The 23,630-nt window shown below is 36.4% G+C and overlaps 2 protein-coding genes across 3 annotated transcripts in view; one reads left to right on the forward strand and one right to left on the reverse strand.

Annotated features, from left to right (window-relative positions):
• LOC145255601 (protein arginine methyltransferase NDUFAF7, mitochondrial-like) overlaps positions 1-22,856 on the reverse strand; it is an 89,685-nt gene extending 66,829 nt beyond the window's left edge. The window contains exon 1 of the mRNA XM_080114088.1: positions 22,536-22,856. Coding sequence (XP_079970214.1) covers positions 22,536-22,635 — 100 coding nt within the window. The 5' untranslated portion in view covers positions 22,636-22,856. The remainder of the gene's footprint in view (positions 1-22,535) is intronic.
• Positions 22,857-22,946: 90 nt separating this feature from the next.
• Positions 22,947-23,630, forward strand: part of LOC145255600 (ERO1-like protein alpha) — a 116,391-nt gene continuing 115,707 nt past the window's right edge. For both annotated transcript variants that reach the window (XM_080114086.1, XM_080114087.1), the window contains exon 1: positions 22,947-23,314. In XM_080114086.1, the coding sequence (XP_079970212.1) occupies positions 23,141-23,314 (174 nt within the window). In that variant the 5' untranslated portion in view covers positions 22,947-23,140. The remainder of the gene's footprint in view (positions 23,315-23,630) is intronic.

Below are 23,630 nucleotides of genomic sequence, written 5' to 3' on the forward strand. Positions count from 1 at the left end.
AGGGGCTGTAATCATAAATGAGCTTCAACTCTTTAGACAATGTTCTTTATTGGACGAATGATTACAGCACCTTGCTATTGGGCCGCTTGACTTCTTCCTTCAGACACTGCACTCTTCTCACCAGGGTGTAACCACCTTGTGCTCGCGTGCGGAGTCATCATTCTTCTGGCCAGGAATGACTCCCCCCGCTATCACCGAAATGCGCTCTCGCTGCTCTCCATGCAATCGGACGTCTCTGTCGAACCCAAATCAACCACCAACTCGACCCCGAATACCCGTTCCAGTTTATCGCCGCGGACTACTTCACATTTCGTGGAAAACACTACCTTGTCGTCGTTGACAGGTACAGCAACTGGCCGATAGTTGAACAGGCGGTCAATGGTTCCAAGAGACTAATTTCAGCACTACGTCACATCTTTGTAACATATGATATTAGTGATGAAATAACATCAGACAGAGGACCTGAGTTCACTGCTCACGACACACGTGATTTCCTTTACAATCGGGGCTTTCACCACCGGATTTCATCTGTCGCGTTCCCGCACAGAAACTGCCATGCAGAAATAGGAGTGAAGAGTGTCCAACGACTTCTCACAGACAGCACTGACATTGATGGTTCCCTCAACACAGATGCATTCCAGCGAGCCATGCTCCAATACCGCAACACTTCAGACCGTGATACCTTGCTCTCTCCAGCTATGTGTGTATTTGGAAGGCCAATCCGGGATTTCATACCCATCCACCCCGGAAAGTACCAACCACACAGCACCTAGAATGAAACTCTGGCATCAAGAGAGGAAGCCTTCCGCAACCGCCACATGCGCATCTCCGAACAGCTCACAGAACACACTCGTCCCTTGCCACTGATAGTCGTTGGTGACTGTGTGAGGATCCAGAACCAAACGGGACCTAACCCCAAGAAATGGGACAAAACTGGCATTGTCGTGGAGGTCCGACAATTCGACCAATACGTTGTTCGCATCGATGGCTCTGGCCGCGTTATGCTGCGAAACCGGAAATTCCTGCGAAAATACATACCGGTGATTGAATGCTCCCCACTCCTGAGGCTATCCGGACCAACGCCTGTGTTCCACAGCCCCAGCAGTGCAGCCGAACAGCCACAACCAAACCAACCAACACCACTCACTAACACACTTTCCGAGCCTGCCGAGCAAAAGGAACACCCAGCAGATACCACTGTCATGCCTCCCAACCCTGACCCAGCATTTGTTCAGCCAGCTCCCGCGACTACGGAGAAACCAGCGGTCGATCACAAACAGAAGATCCCTATGGCCCTTCGAGGTCTGATGCCACACAACGCCCCCGGCCTACAGGAGCGCCTGGTGTCTCTGCCTGACCCAGACACCGCACAGGAGCCAGTGGACACGTTGCCTCTACGTCGGTCAACCCGCCTCTCCCGCCCACCTGCCCGACTGAGAGTAGTCTGAAAACAAACTTTAAATCGTTAAATCTACTTTATGTACGAAGACATTTTATTAAGTTCTCATGCCCAGATGGACCATTCGCATTGAGCTTAAATGATTACCTGGAAATCTTACAACACTCATGCTCGTCTTTATGTCTAAAAGACTGGTGAGGGGGGGGCATACATAATGTTGTTCTTCTATTTTATGTATTTCCAGGTGCTGTAATCATTAGTCCAATAAAGAACATTGACTAAAGAGTTGAAACTCATTTAGCAGTGACATGCAGAAAACTTTTTCAGGGCAGGTGCTCAAGTGAAAAAAAAAAAACGCTGTCTCGTGGGGCACAAGCCTATAATACATTCCTCTGAAAAGGGTACTTTTAAAACAGGAGTAAAAGAGGCAGATACTTGGTCACCCCTAGCACCCCCCCCCGCCCTGCATGCCCTTGATCAAAAGAATGTAAGACCAGCAATCGCGCACATGCTATTTGTTTTATCTGACTGCTCGATTGAAAACGCAACATGTGCAAAAGTACACGTTTGACACGGTCCGACCACATACTTTCTTTTCTTAATGTTGAAAATGCTACATTAAGCAAATTGTTTGGTTTCCATTTTTTATTGTTTTTCCTTTTTTTGTAAACTACATAACTTATGAAAATTAGGATCCCGGATGTTGTAGGTTAACCATGCTAATACAATATATTTTCAAGTCTACAGTTCAGTCTTTTTTTAATGACTTCCTATAGTTCCTGGTGTACTCCATAAAAACAGATTATAAGCAAGCTTTATGCAAAATGTTTAAAAGACACAAACGTTATCGATAATATAAATCTCACCTGTCTGTTTAAATGTACGCATGTATCTATGTTTGTATGTCGGCCTAAAACTTTCGACAGAGGCGACAAATATTGAAAAATTGGTTCAGAACATTTATTCCTTCATCCTCAACTTGGCACTTTTCTACAAGGAGGAGGGGTCGCTTTTTTTGCCGATATTTTTGAAAGTCATTCTCCCTTTTCGATTGTCTAGCCTTAATTTAAACCCAAGCCACTTCTGGTTTGGCGATGAACACAACAACAAAGATGTTATTTTTTTTTTCACATTCTTTTCCTCCTTTGTGGTATAGGTTCAAGCCTGCCTGCCTACTACAACTTTTTTTTTTTTTTTTGCTCAACAAACACCTCCAAACACTCGGGCAACGCCGGGCACCCAGGCTAGTCTATAATATAAATCTCACCTGTCTGTTTAAATGTATGTATGTATGTATGTATGTATGTATGTATGTATGTATGCCTATCTAAAACTTTTGATAGCAGCAATGGATTTTCACGAGATCAGTATCGTTTTGAAGCTTGACCCTTCAGACGACAAATATAAAAAAAATTGGCTAAAAACATTAATTCCTTCACCCTCAGCTGGGCACTTTTCTACAGGGAGAGGGGGGGGGTCGCTTTTTTCGCCAATATTTTCAAAAGTCATCCCCTTTTTTTTGATTGACTTAAACTTTCACCACTTCCGGTTCGATGAAGGACACAACAGCAAAGACATCATATGTTTTTTTCCACGTTCTTTTCCTCCTTCGTGGTATGAGTTTGAGCCTGCCTGCCTACTACCACTTTTTTTTGCTCAACACACACCTCCAAACACCCGGGCAATGCCGGGCACCCAGGCTAGTAAATCATAAATCTCACATGAACAGATAGATATAAGTAAACCGGTGTATACAATCAGGAATATAAGTTCCTTATCGAAATGTCATCAGTTCATGTCAGAAAAGTAGTAGACATCTTTCGCTTGTTGACACACACACACACACACACACGCACACACACACACACACGCACGCACGCACACACACACACGCACGCACACACACACACGCGCACACACGCACACACACACACACGCACACACGCACGCACACACACACACACCCACACACACACACACACACCCACAAATGTATAAATCATATCTATAGTTGTAATAAAAGTAAGGGATGAAAAGCTTGGCTATAATAAAGCACTTAAAGTGTCATGACAGCTTGAAATCTTTCTTTCTCCTGACCAATTCACGAGAATTAATCAGATAGATTTAGAAAACACACATCGATTGCCAAATAGATAAATCAGATCTTTCGTGTTGAATGCTTGCCACTAACGGAAATTTTGTTAGGGTCATTTTAAAGTCAAATGTTAACAAATTCTTGTTGAGCCACCCCACTGAGTAATCAAATTCAACCCAGATCATAAAAAAAAACCCAACTAAAACCACTATGTATTCGTTCATTTGCCATGATATCGTTCTCCAAGATAAGGCATCCTCCTTTGAATAAAGGAGGGGGGGACAGTTTATTATATGTTCATTTGTCAGGATGCTAAATTCCCAGGCATTACTTTTGTATGGGAAGTTTTAGTGTTGGAAGTAGTTTTTTTTTTTGGTTTTTTTTTTGTTTTTTTTTACAGATCACCACTCATCAAGGCCCAAAGATGTTTGCCTCACCATTCACATGTCCCAAACCCTTGTCAACAAACAGCCTTTGGGTCTTGACAAGCGATGATAAATATCAATAAGAAAAAGAAATCCAAAAAACTACCTCCAACTCTAAAACTCTTAACAAAAAGGATGAGGTAATGCCTTGGAGTTTGGTATCCTGATTAATAAACATATTAGCTGCTTCCCTCCATGGTATTCAAAGGAAGATGTATTATCTTGGAGGACTGTATCACGGCAAACGAATGAATAGATACTATCGTAGACTGTAAAATTAAAATTTTCAGAGATGCAACTTCTGATAAGAGGGAAAATCATTTTTTTTTCTTATTAATAGAAAAAAAACAAATAAAAAAAACAAAAAAAAAACAGCATATTTCGATTTAAAAAGAAAAGGCTGAGAACACCTATGAAAGATTCCAGTGGGAATCCATTTTTTCGGGACAAAAAAAAAAAAAAAAAAAAGGTAGAAATCCATTAAAAAATGAAAAATTCACATCATTGTTCATTAATTAAAAAACTTATACACTACAGATTTCTCAGCAGATAAAATATGGTAGTAAGTACGGGAGAGGGCAGAGCGGTAGCTCTAGATATATCTAAGGCTTTTGACAGGGTATGGCATGAGGGTCTCCTCAGGAAGATTAGATCTTACGGTATCACTGGTAGAATACTTAACATAATTAAATTCTTCTTAGATAAGAGAAAAATCCAGGTTGTCCTCAACGGTCGTACATCTAAACAATATGATATAAATGCGGGAGTGCCCCAGGGATCTATCCTTGGACCTCTGCTGTTCCTGATATTCATAAATGACCTCCCTGACAAAATTGCCTCTGAGATGGGTATATATGCTGATGACACCACACTCTATAGCAGGCATGACAGGAAAACAAATGAACATATATCTAAAGTAATGGCAGAAACACTAGAGGATGACCTCCAATCAGTAGTGGAATGGGGACAAAAATGGATGGTAACGTTCAATGCCGCCAAGACAAAACTGGTTTCATTCAATAATTACAAGAAACCTTCTCTACCACCTATAGCAATGGCCAACGACTCTTTATCTGAGAGTATGTCTCTCAAGCTCCTTGGCCTAACGTTCACAGGAAACATGAGTTGAAACAATTACATCGAGGGCATTGCCAGGGCCGCTGCAAGGAAGGTGGGCTCTCTCTACCGTGCTAGAAAACTTCTAACACCCGAAAGTATCCTGTACCTCTATAAGGCCACTATTCGCCCATGTATGGAGTATTGCTGTCATATCTGGGCCGGTGCATCGGCTACAAGTCTCTCGCTCCTTGACAGGGTTCAAAAGAGAGTCGCAAATCTGATAGGCCCTAAACTGGCATCTAAACTTCAGCCTCTGTCCCATCGTCGAAACGTTGCATCCCTCTGCCTGTTCTACAAGTATTATAATGGTGAATGCTCTGAAGAACTGCAAGCACTTGTGCCCCCACGACGTGAACACCCTCGACAGACCCGATAAGCTGCAAAATCCCACCCCCACACTGTAGAGATCCCTAGATGTAAAAGATCTTTCTACTCCAGTAGTTTCTTCCCCCGAACTGCTAGACTTTGGAATTCCATTCCAGGTCACTGCTTCCCCAACTGTACTGACATGCATAAGTTCAAGTGCAACGTGAACCAACATCTCGCTGCCCTAATCCCTACATAGTACCCCAGTAGATGTTTCCCCTGATAGTAGCCCCCTACACCAAAGTGGCAATGTGCCTTGTTTGGGGTGAAAATGTAATAAAAAAAAAAAAAATTTAGAAATTATAATTAGTTGTGACTTGTCAACGAACGATGTTTTAAATTTTTTTTTTATATTGGTGGACAAATTCCATCAATACTTAATGTAAAAAAAATTATGCTTCACCAATGTTTGCACTAATATTCATATGAAATCATGGAATTATATCAATAATTTAATTTTTCATATAAAATCATTATCATTTCTGATGACCTAAAGAAAAAAAAATACCAAACGTTGATTTTATTTAGAGTAAAGGATTCGTTTCAGATAGTGGGGGTTGTCTGATTTGCTATTTACTTTTCAATGTATGTCTTTCTAATGATCTTATTTTTAATAGAATAAAACTAAAAAATCACAAGTTGTAAAAAAAAAAAAATCATTGACTTTCGTCTCTCTTTTTGTAATTTTCTTCTAATTATTGAAAGAAGAAGGGGCATGGCATTAGATATTAAAAATTTAAAAACATCGTTTATTTAAAGAAATAAGAAAGAAAAATAAAACAAAGCTGAGAAGTTTAGATAATAGAAAAAGAAAAGATAAATGTATAAAACTGTATATGAAGAAGCGGACGGCGGGGGGGGGGGATCAAAGAAAAACGAAAAGAAAAAAAAATAAGAAAAAGAAATGAAAAAAAGAAACAAGAAAGAGACGGAAAAAGAAACGAAAATTAAAAAGGAAAAACAAAAAAGGAAAATGAAAAAAAACAAAAAAACCCGGAAAACTGAAATGAGAAAAACAAAAACAAAAAAAAAGCAACAAAACAAAAGAGACGAAAACAAAAAAACGAAAATGAAAAAGAAAAAGAAACAAAACAACAAATAAAAAAGTTCGATTATGAAAATAATGTTCATCCTTCATTGGGTAGACTTGTGTGACAGGACATATATTTGGATTCAAACAAGTTTTACCTCTCCGGCCAATCAAAGATTCATGCAAAAAAACGTGACAATTAACATGCACATTTGAATGACCAGATACGGGCAACTATTTATAGCGTCGGAAATTTTATGGACATACATTAGTCATACACGTCTATTTCCTACAACGTTTCTATATTATTCATTTCTATAGGTAAGAATCTTTCTTATACGTGACCATTCCCATGTTTACTTAATGACAAATTATCAAAGTACCTCCTGCACTTGTCTGCAAGGTACTGCTTTCTGAATTTCATTTTACAGACTTTTAGTGTAAAGAAAATTGAGGCATTGTTGAAATACCAAAATCTTTTCTTTTTTTTTTTTTTCACAGTGATCACCACTTATCAAGACCCGGAAGCCACTCAGGGATAAGGGTTATTGCAAGTACATTACGTTAGTGTGGAGATTTGATGAAGTGTTTACTTAAGGGGGCGGTTCATTAGGAATTTGTTAACATTGGACTTGAAGACATCCAAGTTGTAGTCCGGTGAGAAGCAGGCAGACGGATCAGAGTTCCACAGGCATGCAGTTCTAAGAAAGAAGCTTTGTTCATGGAATCCACGTTTTGATTTAGGCACAGATATAGAGTGGGGGAAATTTTTCACAGTGGATTCAGCTAGACGGGTGTTTTTCGAGAAAGATTGGCGAGGGGGGACCAGAGATTGGAGTTCAGACGAGCACCTGCCATGGAAATAACGATAAAACAAGGATAGGCTCGCAACGTCTCTTCTGTGGGAGAGAGGTTGTAGGGTAGAGAAAAGGGCATCCCCCACTAAGCCACAAAGTCTATTTTGTACTCTGTCAAGGCAGGATAGGCTGTTTTTAGCAGTTCCTGCCGAGATATGGCAACAGTATTCCATCCTTGGACGTACTTGGCTTTTATATAGATAGAGAATTGCATCAGTCGTGAGATATCTTCTGGAGCGGTAGAACGATCCCACCATCTTTCCAGCGACCTTGGCAACAGACTTGATGTACGTGTTCCATTTCAGATCAGGAGTAAAGGTCAAACCCAGAAGCTTGTCAAAACACGGGGCCTCACCCAGACAAGAACCATCCATCACAATTGATGCCAGATGAGGATCAGAGCGTTGATGATGTAAGGATAGGAGTTTGGTTTTGGATGTATTAAAGGTAACCAGTCACATCTTCCCCCACTGAACCACGCGCTCGAGATCAGAGGAGAGAGAACTTTGTCATTTACAGCCTTTGATGTGTTGCCGTAGATGGTCGTGTCATCAGCATAGATGTCAACGAATGATTTAAGTATGTGTTTAGGGAGGTCATTGATGTAGATCAGGAAGAGAGTTGGGCCCAGGATTGACCCCTGAGGGACTCCAGCATTTATATTGCAGGCCTCCGATTTTTGTCCATCTACCACTACTCTTATGAGCCTACCGGAGAGAAATGATTTAATGATTGAGAAAACATTTCCAGTTATACCGTAGCTGGAAATCTTGTGAAGTAGACCCTTATGCCATACCTTGTCGAAGGCCTTTGATATGTCAAGAGCATCTTATGTACAGCATGAAAAGAAACTGGAATCTTAGGAAGATCTTCATCATTCCATCAATTATATGAGCAATCAGACTCATGAAAAAGTATTTTTAAAAACTACCTAGCAAATATACCCAGTAAACCAAGTGCTAGAAATTCAAACAATTGCTCTTAAAGGAACAGTTAAAACTTTTAAAAAATCTCTCAGTTGGAATGTATGAGATAGCAGGTGAATATCTGGCATCCACTAGGATACCTCATCCCCAATTAGAACGAAATAAGAAAATTGAAAAAAGAAAAGTGGAAAACTCAATCACAAATATATATATATATATATATATATATATATTTGTGTGTGTGTATATATATATATGTGTGTGTGTGTATATATATATATATATATATGTGTGTGTATATATATATATATGTGTGTGTATATATATATATATATATATGTGTGTGTGTGTATATATATATATATGTGTGTGTGTGTATATATATATATTTGTGTGTGTATATATATATATTTTGTGTGTATATATATATATATATTTTGCGTGTGTGTGTATATATATATATGTGTGTGTGTGTGTGTGTGTGTGTGTATATATATATATATTTGTGTGTATATATATATGTGTGTGTATATATATATATATGTGTGTGTGTGTATATATATATACACACACACACATACATACATATTTCCTCCTTTTCACTTCAAACAAAACATAATATTGCAACTTGGAACATAAGCCGCAACTATTTGGGATCGTGCCTAACAAGGGATTGTGGGGAGCTGAGCAACGACATGACTGTTCACATTATATTTAAGCTTCTGCAGGTTAGTACAGTCAGAAAAGCAAGAAACAGGGAAGGGATTCCAAAATTTAGCAGTCTGAGAGAAGAAACCATTAATATAAAAGTCTTTCTGGCATCAAGGGACATCAACAGTAAAGGGGTGGGATTTTGCTGCTTTCGCACGTGAACATTTCCTTGACACTTCCTCTGAAAGAGGAAGTCTGTTCAACCCACCTGGTGTTCAGCAGAGCACGTTCCATTAAATGATTTGCAAAACAAGCACAGGGATGCGACATTGTGGTGATGGGACAGAGGTTGGAGCTTGATTGACAGTGAGGGGCTTATTAGATTGGAGACATTTTTTAACCTATCTTAGAGGGAGAGACCAGTGGTATAACTATTATTATAATACTAGCAAGGAGACCTGACGTTGCCCAGGATTGAATGATGATCAACGAATGTTTCACACTCCCATATTTTTATTGTCATCGAAATCAGTGAAATCGACTATTTTTCAAACAAATCGATTGATTGCCTGTTCTAATTGGGGACCCACCGCAGTGCACCAGGAGGTAGCTTCACACACTTCCAAGCATTTCACATGACTGGATGGGTGATATGAATATAGCAGTTGAAATGTTGTGCAAATTATTTTTGGCAATTTTGCGTTTTTACTGATCCAAGCAAGTTCCATTTTTGAAATTCGTCAGAAGTAAATTGTGTTGCTTAATCTGAAGACCCTGATGAAAATGTAGGTCAACACGTAAGAATATATGGAAACTGGGTTATCAACAGCTAAAGTTTTTCCTAATTTTTCGCAAGACTAATCGGAATCTGTTCACTTTTTTGTTCTTCAATATTTTGAAGTGATTTATTGAAATAAAATATAAATTATTGAAAAGTATACAAATACAAATTAAAAAATCATACAAAAAAAAAATAACACAGTCTTTATTTGCACTTTTAATAACAAAATTATAAAAATAAGTTTTTAAAGTTCTGAATTTTTTAGATGAGGGCTGATTATTTATATTAATCGGACTATTGTTCTCGTCTTGAGTGTTATTTGTGCAACGTTTCAGTCCGATTGTCCTTCGACCGTCTTCAGGCATGTTGGTTGTTGCTTGGAAAAGAAGAGAGAAAAGTTACTGGCTCTTTAGATATTTTCGTATTCTGTGAATTAGTCTCTATTTTATGGTTGTAGTTTTGAATTTGTGAAAAAAATATCAATTTAATGGAAATGTTGCAAAAATAAAACTCAAGATGAGAATAGTCTGATGAATACAAGTAATATAAAAATAAGTATATATATAAGTATATATATTTATATATAAGTATATATATTTATGTATATATACTTATATATAAGTATATATATTTATATATAAGTAGAGATAAAATAATATAAACATAAAAAGAAAGAGTGCACTAATCCAAAAAATAAATTACAAATCTTGTAAAAATAGTAAATAAAAACAAATCTAATAAATGATATTGTCAAAAAAAAAAAAAAAAAAGATCAGGTAGAGGAACTTAATATAGCTGAGTCTCCAGATTAAATAACACTGTTTACTTTGACGAATTCAAAACCGGAAATTGCTGTCATTGATAACTTATGCAAGACTGTCATAAGTTCTCAATGAGGCCTGTAGAGTGAAACTAATAATTTTCTCCATCCAATGTACTGCAGCCAAGATTACGTGTTGTTGTCCATTTAACGCAACTACTACTACTACTACCACCACCACTACTAATAATAATAAAAGCTAGACCATCTGTGAACCATCAGGATCAGTATTGATTATATATTTATTTAATTCTTTTTTACATGGAGTCATTGCTTATCAAGGCCTAAAGGCCACTTGAGGATAAGAGAACATCGTAATGATTGGTAATGGCAGAAATTGAAAAGAATTTGATTATTTAAGACAAGTACTGTTATCTACTATTTCAATTAATGCAGAGTTAATCAACGTTTGTTTCCTTAAGGTTTTTTTTTTCTATCTTTAATCGAAAAGATAAGCAAACAAGCTGTAAAAAAAAAAATTAAGAAATGACAAAGCTGCGGCACTATACCTATGTATATGTAGGTAAAGCCATGTCTTTGTTTTATCGTCTGAGCTCCAATCCCTGGTCCCCCCTCACCAATCTTTCATGAAAAACACCCGTCTAGCTGAAACCACTGTCAAAAATTTTCCTCATTCTTTATCTGTACCTAAATCAAAATGTAGATTCCATGAACAAAGCTTCTTTCTTAGAATTGCACGCCTGTGGAACTCTCTTCTGTTTGCCCGTTTCCCATCTGAGTACAACTTGGATGACTTAAAGTCCAACATAAACAAATTCCTGATAAACTGCCCCTTAAGTAAGACATTTTATCAAATCTCGATTACTAACGATTACTACGATATTATTCCATTGATTGCTGTACACGCAATAACCCTTATCCCCGACCAGAATAACCCCGAGCGCGCGCGTGTGTGTGCAGAGGGGAGGGGGGCTACAAAAGTTGATATCTCAACTTCAGATAAAGAAAATTGAAGATGCGGCCATTTAATATGTACAAAAATGCTGTTTCGAATTTAAAAATGACAGACCAATGAAAATACAGCCTCTTTCTTTCGTTTGCCTGTTTCCCACCTGACTACAACTTGGATGTCTTCAAGTCCAGCATAAACAAATTCATGATGAATCGCCCCCTTAAGTAAGACACTTTATCAAATCTCGATTACTAACGATTACTACGATATTATTCCATTGATTACTGTACACGCAATAACCCTTATCCTCGAGTGGCTTCCAAAAAACAAAATTTTCAAATTGGCTATTTTATTTTAGAATGTAAAAAAGTCATGTTCAGAGGAGACTAATTTTAAAAAAATTTTTTTTTTATAGATTCTTTTTCAAATAAAAAAAATGTGCAAATGAATTGATATTTTTTTTTTTACACAGGCATCACCACATTATCAAGGCCAAGAGGCCACTCGAGGATAAGGATTAAAGCGTATACAGTAGAAATTGGACACAATATAGTAATCAATTCGGTAAATTTGTTAACTTATATGGAATGGCTCATCAAGAACTTGTTTATGTTAGACTTGAAGACAACCATATTGTAGTCAGCCGGAAAGCAGGAAAACGGAAGACAATTTCACAAGCGTGCAGTTCTAAGAAAGAAGCTTTGTTCATGGAATCTACGTTTAGGTTTAGGCACAGATAAAGAGTGGGGGGAATTATTGATAGTGTATTCAGCTATACGAGTGTTTCTTGTGAAAGTTTGGCGAGGGGGGACCATAGATTGAAGCTCAGTTGAACACTTTTCATGAAAATAATGATACATCGGAGACAAACTCGCAACATCTCTTCTGTGAGATAGAGGTTGCAGGGAAGAGAAAAGGACATCTCCTACGAGACTACGAAGTCTATTTTGAACTCTGTCAAGGCAGGACAAGTCCTTTCTAGCAGCTCCTGCCCAGATGTGGCAACAGTATTCCATCCTTGGACGTACCTGGCTCTTATATAGATAGAGAATTGCATCAGCAGTGAGATATCTACTGGATCGATAGAAAGATCCCACCATTTTTCCAGCGGCCTTGGCAACAAATTTGATGTACATGTTCCATTTAAGATCAGGAGTAACGGTCAAGCCCAGAAGCTTGTCAAAACTTGAAGCCTCCTGAAGACGAGAGCCATTCATTTCAATTGATGCCAGATGTGGATCAGAATGTTGATGATGTAAAGAGAGAAACTTGGTTTTAGATACATTAAAAGTAACCAGCCACTCCTTACCCCATTGTACTACGTGGTCAAGATCAGAGGAGAGAGAATCGGAGAGAACTTGGTCATTTACTGTTTTAGATGTGCTACCATAAATGGTAGTGTCATCAGCATAAATGTCTACAAATGATGTAAGGATGTGATTTGGAAGATCATTAATGTAGATCAGGAAAAGAGTTGGGCTTCTGATTTTTGCCCCTCAACTACTACTCTTATGAACCTATCAGAAAGAAATGATTTAATAATTGATATGACATCTCCAGCTATACCATAGCTAGAGATCTTGTGAAGTAAACCTTTATGCCATACCCTATCAAAGGCCTTTGATATGTCAAGAGCAATTGCCCTAGAAAGGTTGCCTCCGTTGAGAGATTTGCTAATCCTATGAGATATAACTGTATTGTTCCTTTAAAATTTATATAAAAACTTGTTAAAAAAAAATAAACAAAATGTGTTGCGTGTTGAATTTTCATCGAATAAAAATGTAAATTTTTTTAAATTCATTTTTTTTTTTAAAAGGTTAAAAAGGAATTTACTAAAATAATTTCCTCGGGTTCTGCTAGTTGTCATTATTATATAAAATATGGGTTTATTTCACTAGTTTTTTTCTATATATTTTAAAAAGTACAAAATACAAGCATATTATTTGACTTCTTTGGACGACTGTTCCCACTTTGTGTATTTTTTCATAAAATAACCTCTCACCTTTTTTTAATCGAACCAAAGCAGGACTTACCCTAGGCGGGTTGAATTGGCTTTCTATAGGAAGTTTCATAGGTATATCAAATTTACAAACGATCCTCAGTTGCCCGTATATCCCCATCAGGGGGAACTGACGACATTAGGTTTTTACAGTTCTTGCAGGGAGGTGACAACGTTTTCCCATATACACTGGCTCATATTCTCAAATAGTCATCATCTGGTACTGACCAGGCTCAACATTGCTTAACTTTGGTGATTTAACTTTGGTGATTATGTTGTATGAGGTTACGTTGGATGAAACTGCAACTTTACTATAGTGTGTCGTCTGACCCAATCATGTATTTGCTAACTGAGGCATTTATTACGCACTTAAGTGTCATGTTGAAATTATTATAAATGCCAAAAATTCCGAAAAATGGTCCATTAGATGTGCTAGAACTGATTAAAAAAAAAAAAAGAAAATCACCCAGTAGACCGACCTAAAAGATAGTGCCATCGAATTCTGCGCAAAGCAACTTAAATAAAATGCAGTTATCTCCCCTGATTTTGATCTTCTAATGGGTTCATTTACAGTGAAAAATTGCAATTTCAAAAAATTCTGTTATTATTTTTGTACTGGACCATTTTTTGTAATTTTTGGAATTTATACTAATTTCGGCAGGGCACATAAGGAAGTAATGTTTTTCTCTGAAATGCATTTTATTCAAAGACACACCTACAACCTAAAGTTGTACCTACGAAACTGTGTGAATAATGCTCAAGATGAAGAGCTTCCTTAGTCTTTTGGCTATGAAGAAAGTGTAGTATCTGATTAATTGTGAGGAGGCAAGTAAATAGGAACACTCAAGATGAGAACAGTAGCCCAAATAATCAAAATTATCAATCCTCATCTCAAAAAATTCAGAAACAATGAATATTTTTCTATAATGAAAAAAAAAAAATTTTCCACACTAATTACTTCTTAAAAATAAAATGAATTTTGTCTTTTTTTTTGGGGGGGGGGGGCATTTACGCAAACTGAGTCATAGCAACGTGTGGCCAGGTACGACTAGTACATTATAATTCGATTCCAATTATATGTAAGACAATTTAACACAATAAAAAGTTTACGTTATAAGTTTTTCAGCGCCAAAAGAAAATAAATCCTAGGGGAACCTGGGGCAAAATGAGATACTTAAGGGAAAAAGAACTGTCGAATCAAAGCTAGCATTGATATATAAACCATATTCTGTGTACTGAACATTCAAAGTATTGGAAAACAATGCCACAATAAATTTAAACATATTAAAAAAAAGCTTAGTCAACTAACATACGTCTTAACTTCCGGCATAGCACTACCAGAAGCATTGACAATGCAAATCAATTCCTTCGCTTTTTTATATATCTCCTCTGTGCATGTACTGTTTTTTTCATTACCTTTTTTTTTTTTTCAATCTTTTTTTTATTTTTTTTTATTTAATAATCATCGAAAAGTTTTTCAGTCTTATTTTAATCAAAAATTATTGAAATTATTTTTTTTTTTAATTATTGAAATCACTTTTTGTGCTTTTTTTTTTTTAAATTACTGAAAACACTTTTAAAAATATTTTTAAACAATTTTGGGAATATGATGTATTGGATACGTTTTTTTTTTATGTTTGTAATTTTTTTATTTTGATTTCAATAATTTTATTTTTATACTATCATAAACATATATTTATTATATAAATTCAAAAAACTATTTTTAAAATTTAGAAAAGTTTTATTTTTATAATTTCATAAACATATTTCTTATAAAATTTCAAATAAAATAAAAAAAACTTGAATTTTTCCAATTTGTTATTAAAAGTGCAAATAAAGGCTATTGTGTTTATTTTGTTAATTTTTTAACACTATGCCAGAAATTAGGAAGTATGATGTGCCTTCAATAAGTTTCCAGACTTTTTTGTACAAGTATTTAAAATTGTCAAGGACTCTTGAAAATTAAGTATGTTATTGCTATACATCTTATGAGATGATCAATTTTTATGATTTCAGGTTCAAATGAACAGCTACACCAGGAATTGGAATACACCCTACTAAAGCTTGATTGTTACAGTTGGTGAATTTCAAAAGTGCAATTGGACATGAGGACATTTTAAAAGAACGATATGCAATAAAATTAAGTTTAAACTTGGAAAAAAATGCAACAGAAACGTATGGAATGCTTCAGACTGCTTTTGGACCATCATGCATGCATTGATCACTTTTTGAGTGGTATAAGAGATTCAAGGAAAGCAGGGAGTCAGTGAGGGATGATGAGATGTATGGGAGGAGTAAGGATGTCAGAACACCGGAGTTGATTGGCCAAATAAAGAATTTCATGGATAAGGAATGTCAGATGTCTATAGAGACAATAAGTGCACAGTTTGATATCAGTGTGGGAACTGTACACACAATTATTTACAAGGAACTGAAGATGCAGAAGATTGGAACAAAGTTTGTCCCAAGGGTACTCCATCCTTGTTACAGACTATTTGATCAAGATGGCCATCAAAATACTCTCTCTATAGTCCAGCTCCTGCTCCCTGTGACTTTTTGGTTATTCCCTATGCACAAGGAAAACCTTAGAGGCTGTTGTTATGGGACAATTGAGGAGATGAAGAGGCTGTGACAAGGGTCATTGACACGCTCACACAAGAGGACTTCCAGAAGTTGTTGGAACAATGCAACAAGTGCATTGCAGCCAGAGGAGATTACTTTGAAGAGTTTCATGTGTGTACAACCAATAAAAGTGTCCATAATCATAAGAACAAAATGAAAGTTAAGGCACTTGGTTAATACATACTATAGAATATGAAATTCAGAAATCACGAAACTCGTCAAACATTAAAACTATGTATTTAAATGCTACGTGACCATTCACAGTCTGACCAGAATGACAAGTTCTTAAGTGCTTGCCTGCAAAGTATTTCAATTTCTTTTCTTTTTTTTTTTTTTTTTATAGATCTTTACTCTAAAGATATTGAGGTATTATTTGAAATTAGATTACAAAGCTGTTGCAGTGGCAATGAAAAGAAACACCTGACTACCTCAAACGAATTTAAAGGCTGGTGAACTGAACTTTGAAATGACTTTTCAAGTGGATATCACCATTGTAATAGAAATGTTAATAGTCTGTAAACGATCAACTCAATTTTACAATGACGGAACAAGGACAAGTATCACAACTCCATGTGAGAATGGACCTGGGATCAATGGGGACTAAAAGATAACTCAACACTCCACAAATCTCAAATTGTAGCCTCACTACTGAATCTAACTATCTTATGTGTGTGGCGAATGAACTCTTTTTCTGGATCAACGGCCAACTAGCACCGTGTATATTTGTGTGTGTGTATATGTGTATTGGGGTGGAGAGGGCTCCCGTAAGCCGTGGTGAAGGCAACCTTTCTAGGAGAAGCAAATCTCTAATTTAAAAAACCATAAAGCGGAAGACCAGTACCCGCATTAAGCTGGTCTGCAGTTTAATTTGTTGCTGGCTATCTTGCTCTTGCTTGTTGCTGGATCTCAACATTTTGAACCGAGAGAGAGACTTAGCTGTCGTACAAAGCTAAGACTCTGTAATATCATATTTGTATAGATACTCCCTCAGACATTTGGAATCATGGATTTTAAATGTCTGAGGGAGTGGCACTCGTCTGACAAGACGTTGCAATCATCATCATATATATATATATATATATATATATATATATATTTATATATATATTACTCATGTTCACCCCTTACAAAGCATATCACCACTGAATCTAATTATCTTTATATACACACACATATATATATATATGAATAAAAATAAAATGAAAATACCAGCGATGGTTGATGTTATGTTGTTTTTTTCCATCCCATGTAACAATTGTCAACAAGCATACATAGGTGAGACACAGCATAAATTGAAACTAAGACTTTATGACCACAGAAGAGATATAAGGAATGGTAACGCCCTAAATGCACTCTTTTGCCATTGTGCAAAACACGATCATTCATTTAATTTAGATCATGCGAAAATTATAAGATACGTGATAGATAGAGCTAAAAGAAGACTTTTAGAGTCAGGACTAATATTAAACACTAATACTATTACACAAAGAAAGGGCTTCTACCATTTAGCCCCTAGTATAGGGAAAATAATAATCAAGGAACAAAATATCAAAACAGATCCTGGTTAACCGTTTTTCCTTAATCCTTAAATAATTCAACAAAATGAATAAGTTTAGAGAGGAAAAAAAAAAGTGTACATATTTATTTAACGTATTTTTAAAAGTGTATATATAGACATTGAACAACCCAACCTTCCCATACACACACATAGTTTCCTTCCCGATATGGGTAGGATTCTAACACTGTTTCCTTTTCATTTTCGTATGGTTTATGATCATTTTGTTTTTTTGCATTTTTCCTTTTAATATCCTGAAGATGTCCTCTGCAATAGGGACGAAACGTTGATCATTTCATATATTCATTCGGTTTTTCTTTTTTCAAAACAACATATATTTTTTTTACTCATGTTCACCCCTTACAAAGCATATCACCACTTAGACGTAAGGCGCTACTATTTGGGGGCCATGTCTAAGAAAGATTAATAAATATTTGTTTGTTACATTTAAACTTCTGCATATCAGTACAGCCAACGAAGCAGACAGCAGGAAGGGAATTCCAAAGTCTACCTGGTCGAGGGAAGAAACTATTAGAATAGAAAGCTTTTTAGCATTTAGGTACAACGACAGTGAAGGGGGGGGTCTTATTGCTAAGTGGGTTTGTCGGAGATATGTACATCGATGGGGTACAAGTGAAACGAGTTCATCAGAACACATTCTATTAAAATATTTGTAAAACAAGCACAGTGATGTAACATTGCGGCAATGAGACAGGGGCTGGAGCTTAGTTGATAAAGTGGGACCGATTAGATTGAAAACTCTTTTTTGGACTTTATCTAAGAGGGAGAGACTAGTGGTAGATGCAGCAGCCCAGATGTGGCAACAATACTCCATGCATGGGTGAATGGTGGCCTTGTAAAGGTACAGGATACTCTCAGGCATAAGTAGTCTTCTAGCTCGATAGAGGGAACCCACCTTCTTTGCAATGTCCTCTATGTATTTGTATATATATCCTAGCAGGATGCAGTATTCCCCCATTGTAAAATATGCTTAAATATATTTTGATTAATGCAGATTTCATATTTATTATTATACCGGTGGAGGTGCCTGGGTGTTTGTTTTGGGGGAGGGGAAAGTGATAGTAGGCAGGCAGGCTCGAACCCGTGACGCAAAGGCGGAAAAGAAAGTGAAAGAAAAGCTGACGTCTTACCGCTACTCCATGACGCGGCCGGAAGTCTAAAGCGTTGAAATTTAGCGATGTCAATCAAAAAGTTGACTTGCAGAAATGGATAGTTAAGTGAACGAGTTCACGCAGGGGCAGAAATGAACGTCTGGCTCTAGGCCAGTTAAGCTTTCAGCGTCGTACTTGTTTTTCCCACGATGTAGGGAAAACCAGCCCCCCCCCCAAAAAAAAGGGGCGCTTTGGCAGTGTCCAAATGAATAGCAATTGTCCGACATGAAGGATTTTCCACACATTGATCAAAGCTAATTGCCTTTCTGGACGTCACGGCCGAGAAGGCCGATGAACTCATTTGCTTTGATTAGTTTCGCTTTATTTATACGAAAAAGAGAAACAAATATGCGAAATGATGGAATAGAGGGAATTTTTTTAAAAGTCGATCAAATAAATGTAGGGACAACGTCCGTTTGCAAATCTTACATATCATAATCGAGGAAGTATAAGGAAACTTCTAAATAAATGTAACGTTGTCGAGAAGCCTGGCGAAAATAAGCCTTTCATAGACATACAAAATCACTCGCGGCTGTTTTGCCGTTTATGTATATAGACTAGCCTGGGCGGCCGGCGTTGTCTGGGTGTTTGGAAGTGTGTTGAGAAAAAAAAAAAAAAAGTTGTAGTAGGCAAGCAGGCTTGAACCCGTGACACGAAGGCGGAAAAGAAAGTGGAGGTGTGTGTTAGGGTGTTGGTTGAGCAAAAAAAGGAAAATTGCAAGCACAAAAAAATGTAGTAGTAGGCAGGCAGGCTCAAACCTGTGAAGGAGGAAAAGAAAAATGTAACGCATTAGTTCTTGCGTCCATTGCTAAACCGGAAGTGACATAGGCTTAAATCTATAATATAAATCTCACCTAAAACTTTCGACAGAGGTGACGGATTTTCACGAGATTGATATCGTTTTGAAGCTCAACCCTTCAGACGACAAATATCGAAAAATTGGCCAAAAACATTAATTCCTTCACCCTCATCTGGGCACTTTTCTACAAGGAGAGGGTTGCTTTTTTTTTTGCCAATGTTTTTGAAAGTCATCCCCTCTTTTCGATTGACTAGCCTTAATTTAAACCTTTGCCACTTCCGGATTTGCGACGGACACAATGGTAAAGACGTCACTTTTTTTTTTTACGTCCTCCTTCGCGGTACGGGTTCAAGCCTGCTTTCCTACGACCACATTTTTTTTTTTTTTTTGATTGACACACACTTCCAAACACTCGGGCATCCATGCTAGTAATTAAATAAACATTAACTTGTTATGGCAACTAGCAGAACTCGTGGAAATTCTACGATAGTTGAAACAATTCAAATATGGTTGGGGCGTTATGTTTCCTCTTGGCATATGCAAAAAAAAATTTGCTATTTGTTTGATGTCGGATATGGCTTTTTTTAATCTTTCATCTTCATGTCATTTGATAAGTTTAAGTTCTATTGATTCAAATTCCTTTCCCAATTTGTTAATAAAAAGTGTCCTTTTTTAGTTTGACTTTAGTTTTTGCCCTTTTTTTTCATTAGGGTTCTTCGTCTATTGGGATTGCTCTCATTTTCTTGTTTTTGGCAGGCCTGGTCGGTATTTATCTTCTGCAGATCTCGGCTAAAAGGATTTGAGTATTTCATCTGAGCTTTTGTGGACATTAACAACAGCAACACCCTTAAAACTTGGCAAAAAATGAATCCAATTATTTTAGCATTTAGAAAAGAGGATCAGTTTTGCATATAAATGAAACTTAAAAACGATCTCCCCTTTCTTAACCATGCTAGCATTTTAGAGCACTATTTTTCTTTTATTTTGTCATGGGAGGCAAATTGTGTACATTTTTTTTGGGGGGGGGGAGGGTATTACGTGTGCCTTTAATGACCTTGCCAGTCGAACTTAGGGGAAATGGTATATTTTTTTAGTGTCCCGAAAATGTGTGTGTGTGGGAGGGGGAACAATTTTACATTAAATTCATGTACTGAAACTTATTCCCCATTCTAAATTCTATGTTTTTTTGTTTTTTTTTTGTTTCTTTCTTTCCACCAATTTTTTCAGGGTGTTTATACGTAATCGCCCACAAAAAGTAGAATCTTTTCTGGGTGTTAACTAAAGGTGTTAATCAACAAATTTATCAGTTAATTTGTAGATTAAAATCTTTGGTAAATTTTTACGATGTGCCCCACCCCAGCGTATTATAAACGCTACAACCTCCCCATATTAAGAACGGCTTTCAGAATAAATACCCCCAACCTCGAAAGCCGTTCTTAACATTGGGAGGTTTGGGTGTTTATTCCGAAAGCCATTCTTAACATGGCGTGGTTGGGGTTGTTTATACTACGTTGAGGGAGGTCGTAATAAAATACCACATCTTTAGTTAATGAAGTTTAGGTTATCTTTAGTAAAAAAATGAAGTTAATTTTTGCGCGAGAAAACAATCACATGGCTGCCAGCGATTAAAGCATTGTCTTGAAGTTAGATCTGCAGTCTGCATTAATTTAGTTTTGGACAAAAAAAAATCTTATTTAACAAAACCAGAATACCGATCGAAATCTGTAACACAACCGTCCATGTGCCTCCCCAGTGCATTGGAGAGAAAAATTTGAAATTGCCTCAGTCTAGAAAGATTAACCTTCTGTAAATACCCCCAGTAAATTTAGAAAGTCATTCTTAACAAAGGAAAACATTACTACGTCGTTGTCCCGGTGGCGGTGACCACTAAGGTACATTCATTAATCTTTATTCTCGAGTGGCCTTCGGGCCTTGATAAGTGTCAACCACCTTGTTAAAAATTTAAAAAAATAAATAAATTTAAATAAAAACCACAAATTATAGGGACTTTCATCGTATACGGAAAATACCAAAATGAAAAGTCGGGTGAAAAAATATAGTCACGCGAGAGAGAATTTAAGTAAAAGTAAGAAATGCATTTTTTCGCTCAATTTTGTTAAGATAAACGAAATTAAATATTTACTTAACGTTGGTACTGTTCAAGCATGCTTTTCTCAATTTTAGATGCATCCTATTAACTTGATTTTTGATGGAAATAATTCCACATTTGCCATTTACTAATACATAACGAAAAACAACAAAACTACTTTTAACGTCTACACAGACTTTTCACGCGTTCTTTCAGGACTGCGTTTTAGATATGTTTTTTATATAAAGACGGCGACTATACTTTCTCGGGCGAGTTTTTATTTCACGCGTATTGTGAAACTTCTAGAACTTCGCGTTTTTAATGCTATATATATATATATATATATATATATATATACTCGGGTTTTTTTTATATTCAAAAGTAATGGACTAATGAATTCAACGAGGTTGTTAGATAGTGCTCAATAAAAAGAGCTGATAATACTTGTTTATTGTTATATAAACATGCTCACATCCCGCTGCTACAAATAGCCACTTGTTTCAATCAAACAACAGATATCATCAGGCAGCGACTTGACTATTCAAAAGTTCAATGAATAATATAAGGTTATTCATTGAACTTTTGAATAGTCAAGTCGCTGCCTGATGATATCTGTTGTTTGATTGAAACAAGTGGCTATTTGTAGCAGCGGGATGTGAGCATGTTTATATAACAATAAACAAGTAATATATATATATATATATATATATATATATGTGTGTGTGTGTGTGCGTGTGGTTTGAGTAAAAATAAATGTATAAAATAATTTGTGTAATAACATTGAAACGCATTTTCCTCTCTAAATATTTTACGTGATTGAAAATTAACCCTTGGTGAAAATATCTGAGAAGGACATTACTGCAAACAAAACTACATTTTTTTTTTTACAACATCAAAATCAATTCATTCAGGTATACCTGGTAAAGAAGAGTTGTAGGAAGTTCTAAGCCCCTCCCTAATTGGGGTTAAATATCCATTTTTTACAGACAGATTTAATAATCTGGCTAAATATTTCATTTTGTTTTGTTTTGTTTTGTTTTGTTTTGTTTTCACGCTGATCGCATAACAAACGACATAATTCTCCAGCTCCGACCGCACAACCTCTTTTGAAAGCCACGTACTCCTTACATAAGAATGTATTTATACGCTTAATTTTATAATTCTCCAAGATATGGTTAATAAAAATCTTAAATATATCATTTATAATAATAATGTTTTAAAGACGCGAAGTGATACACAAAAAAAAATTCATTTAATGTCAATTTATCTTAATCAAGAATTATTTACTGAACTATTTTATATTGCGTAATAAATTCCGGTTTCGATTTGACTTCCGTTTCCGGTCCGAATGTCTATTTCTAAAGTTTACGTGTGACACTTGAGATGTCAGAAAACAAAAGACAACCGGGAGGTGGACACTTCTTGAGGCAGAGATCGGTTTTATGGTAAACAAACAATTAAAAAACATAAACTCAAGTCATTAATCACTGGCGCATCGTTTTAGGAATAGAAAACTGGCATCATGAAGACAAATCATGTCATGTCGTTTACGCATTGTTACCTGTTGATTTTGACTGTTTACCTGATTGAAACGCATAAAACGACGAAAGAAGGAAGCGGCAATGTTGTTGATAAAAATGCCAGCAATTCCGGGAGGACGGCCGCTAAAAATGTTGCGGAAAGATGTTTTTGTAAGGTAAATCTTAAAAGAAATCCTCACCCCCCCCCCTTTTTTTAAAAATGTATTTTTTGTTTTTTTTTTAATCCGTTCTTATTCAGAATACGAATCGTGCTGAAATAATAATGTTATTGTTTGGTACTTATTTACAATGAAACACATTTTCAAAATAAAAATGCATAAAAATATTTAAAAAAAAAAAAAAAAGGTAAAACTATACAAACACCGTGACAGCGAATTAACCCTAACCCTAACCCCTAACCCTAACCCTAAACCTAACCCTAAACCCTAACCCTAATCCTAACCCTAACCCTAACGCTGTCACGGTGTTTGT

Source organism: Euprymna scolopes, chromosome 31 (assembly GCF_053919585.1).
Source record: "Euprymna scolopes isolate OS-2025 chromosome 31, ASM5391958v1, whole genome shotgun sequence".
Classification (NCBI taxonomy): domain Eukaryota; kingdom Metazoa; phylum Mollusca; class Cephalopoda; order Sepiida; family Sepiolidae; genus Euprymna; species Euprymna scolopes.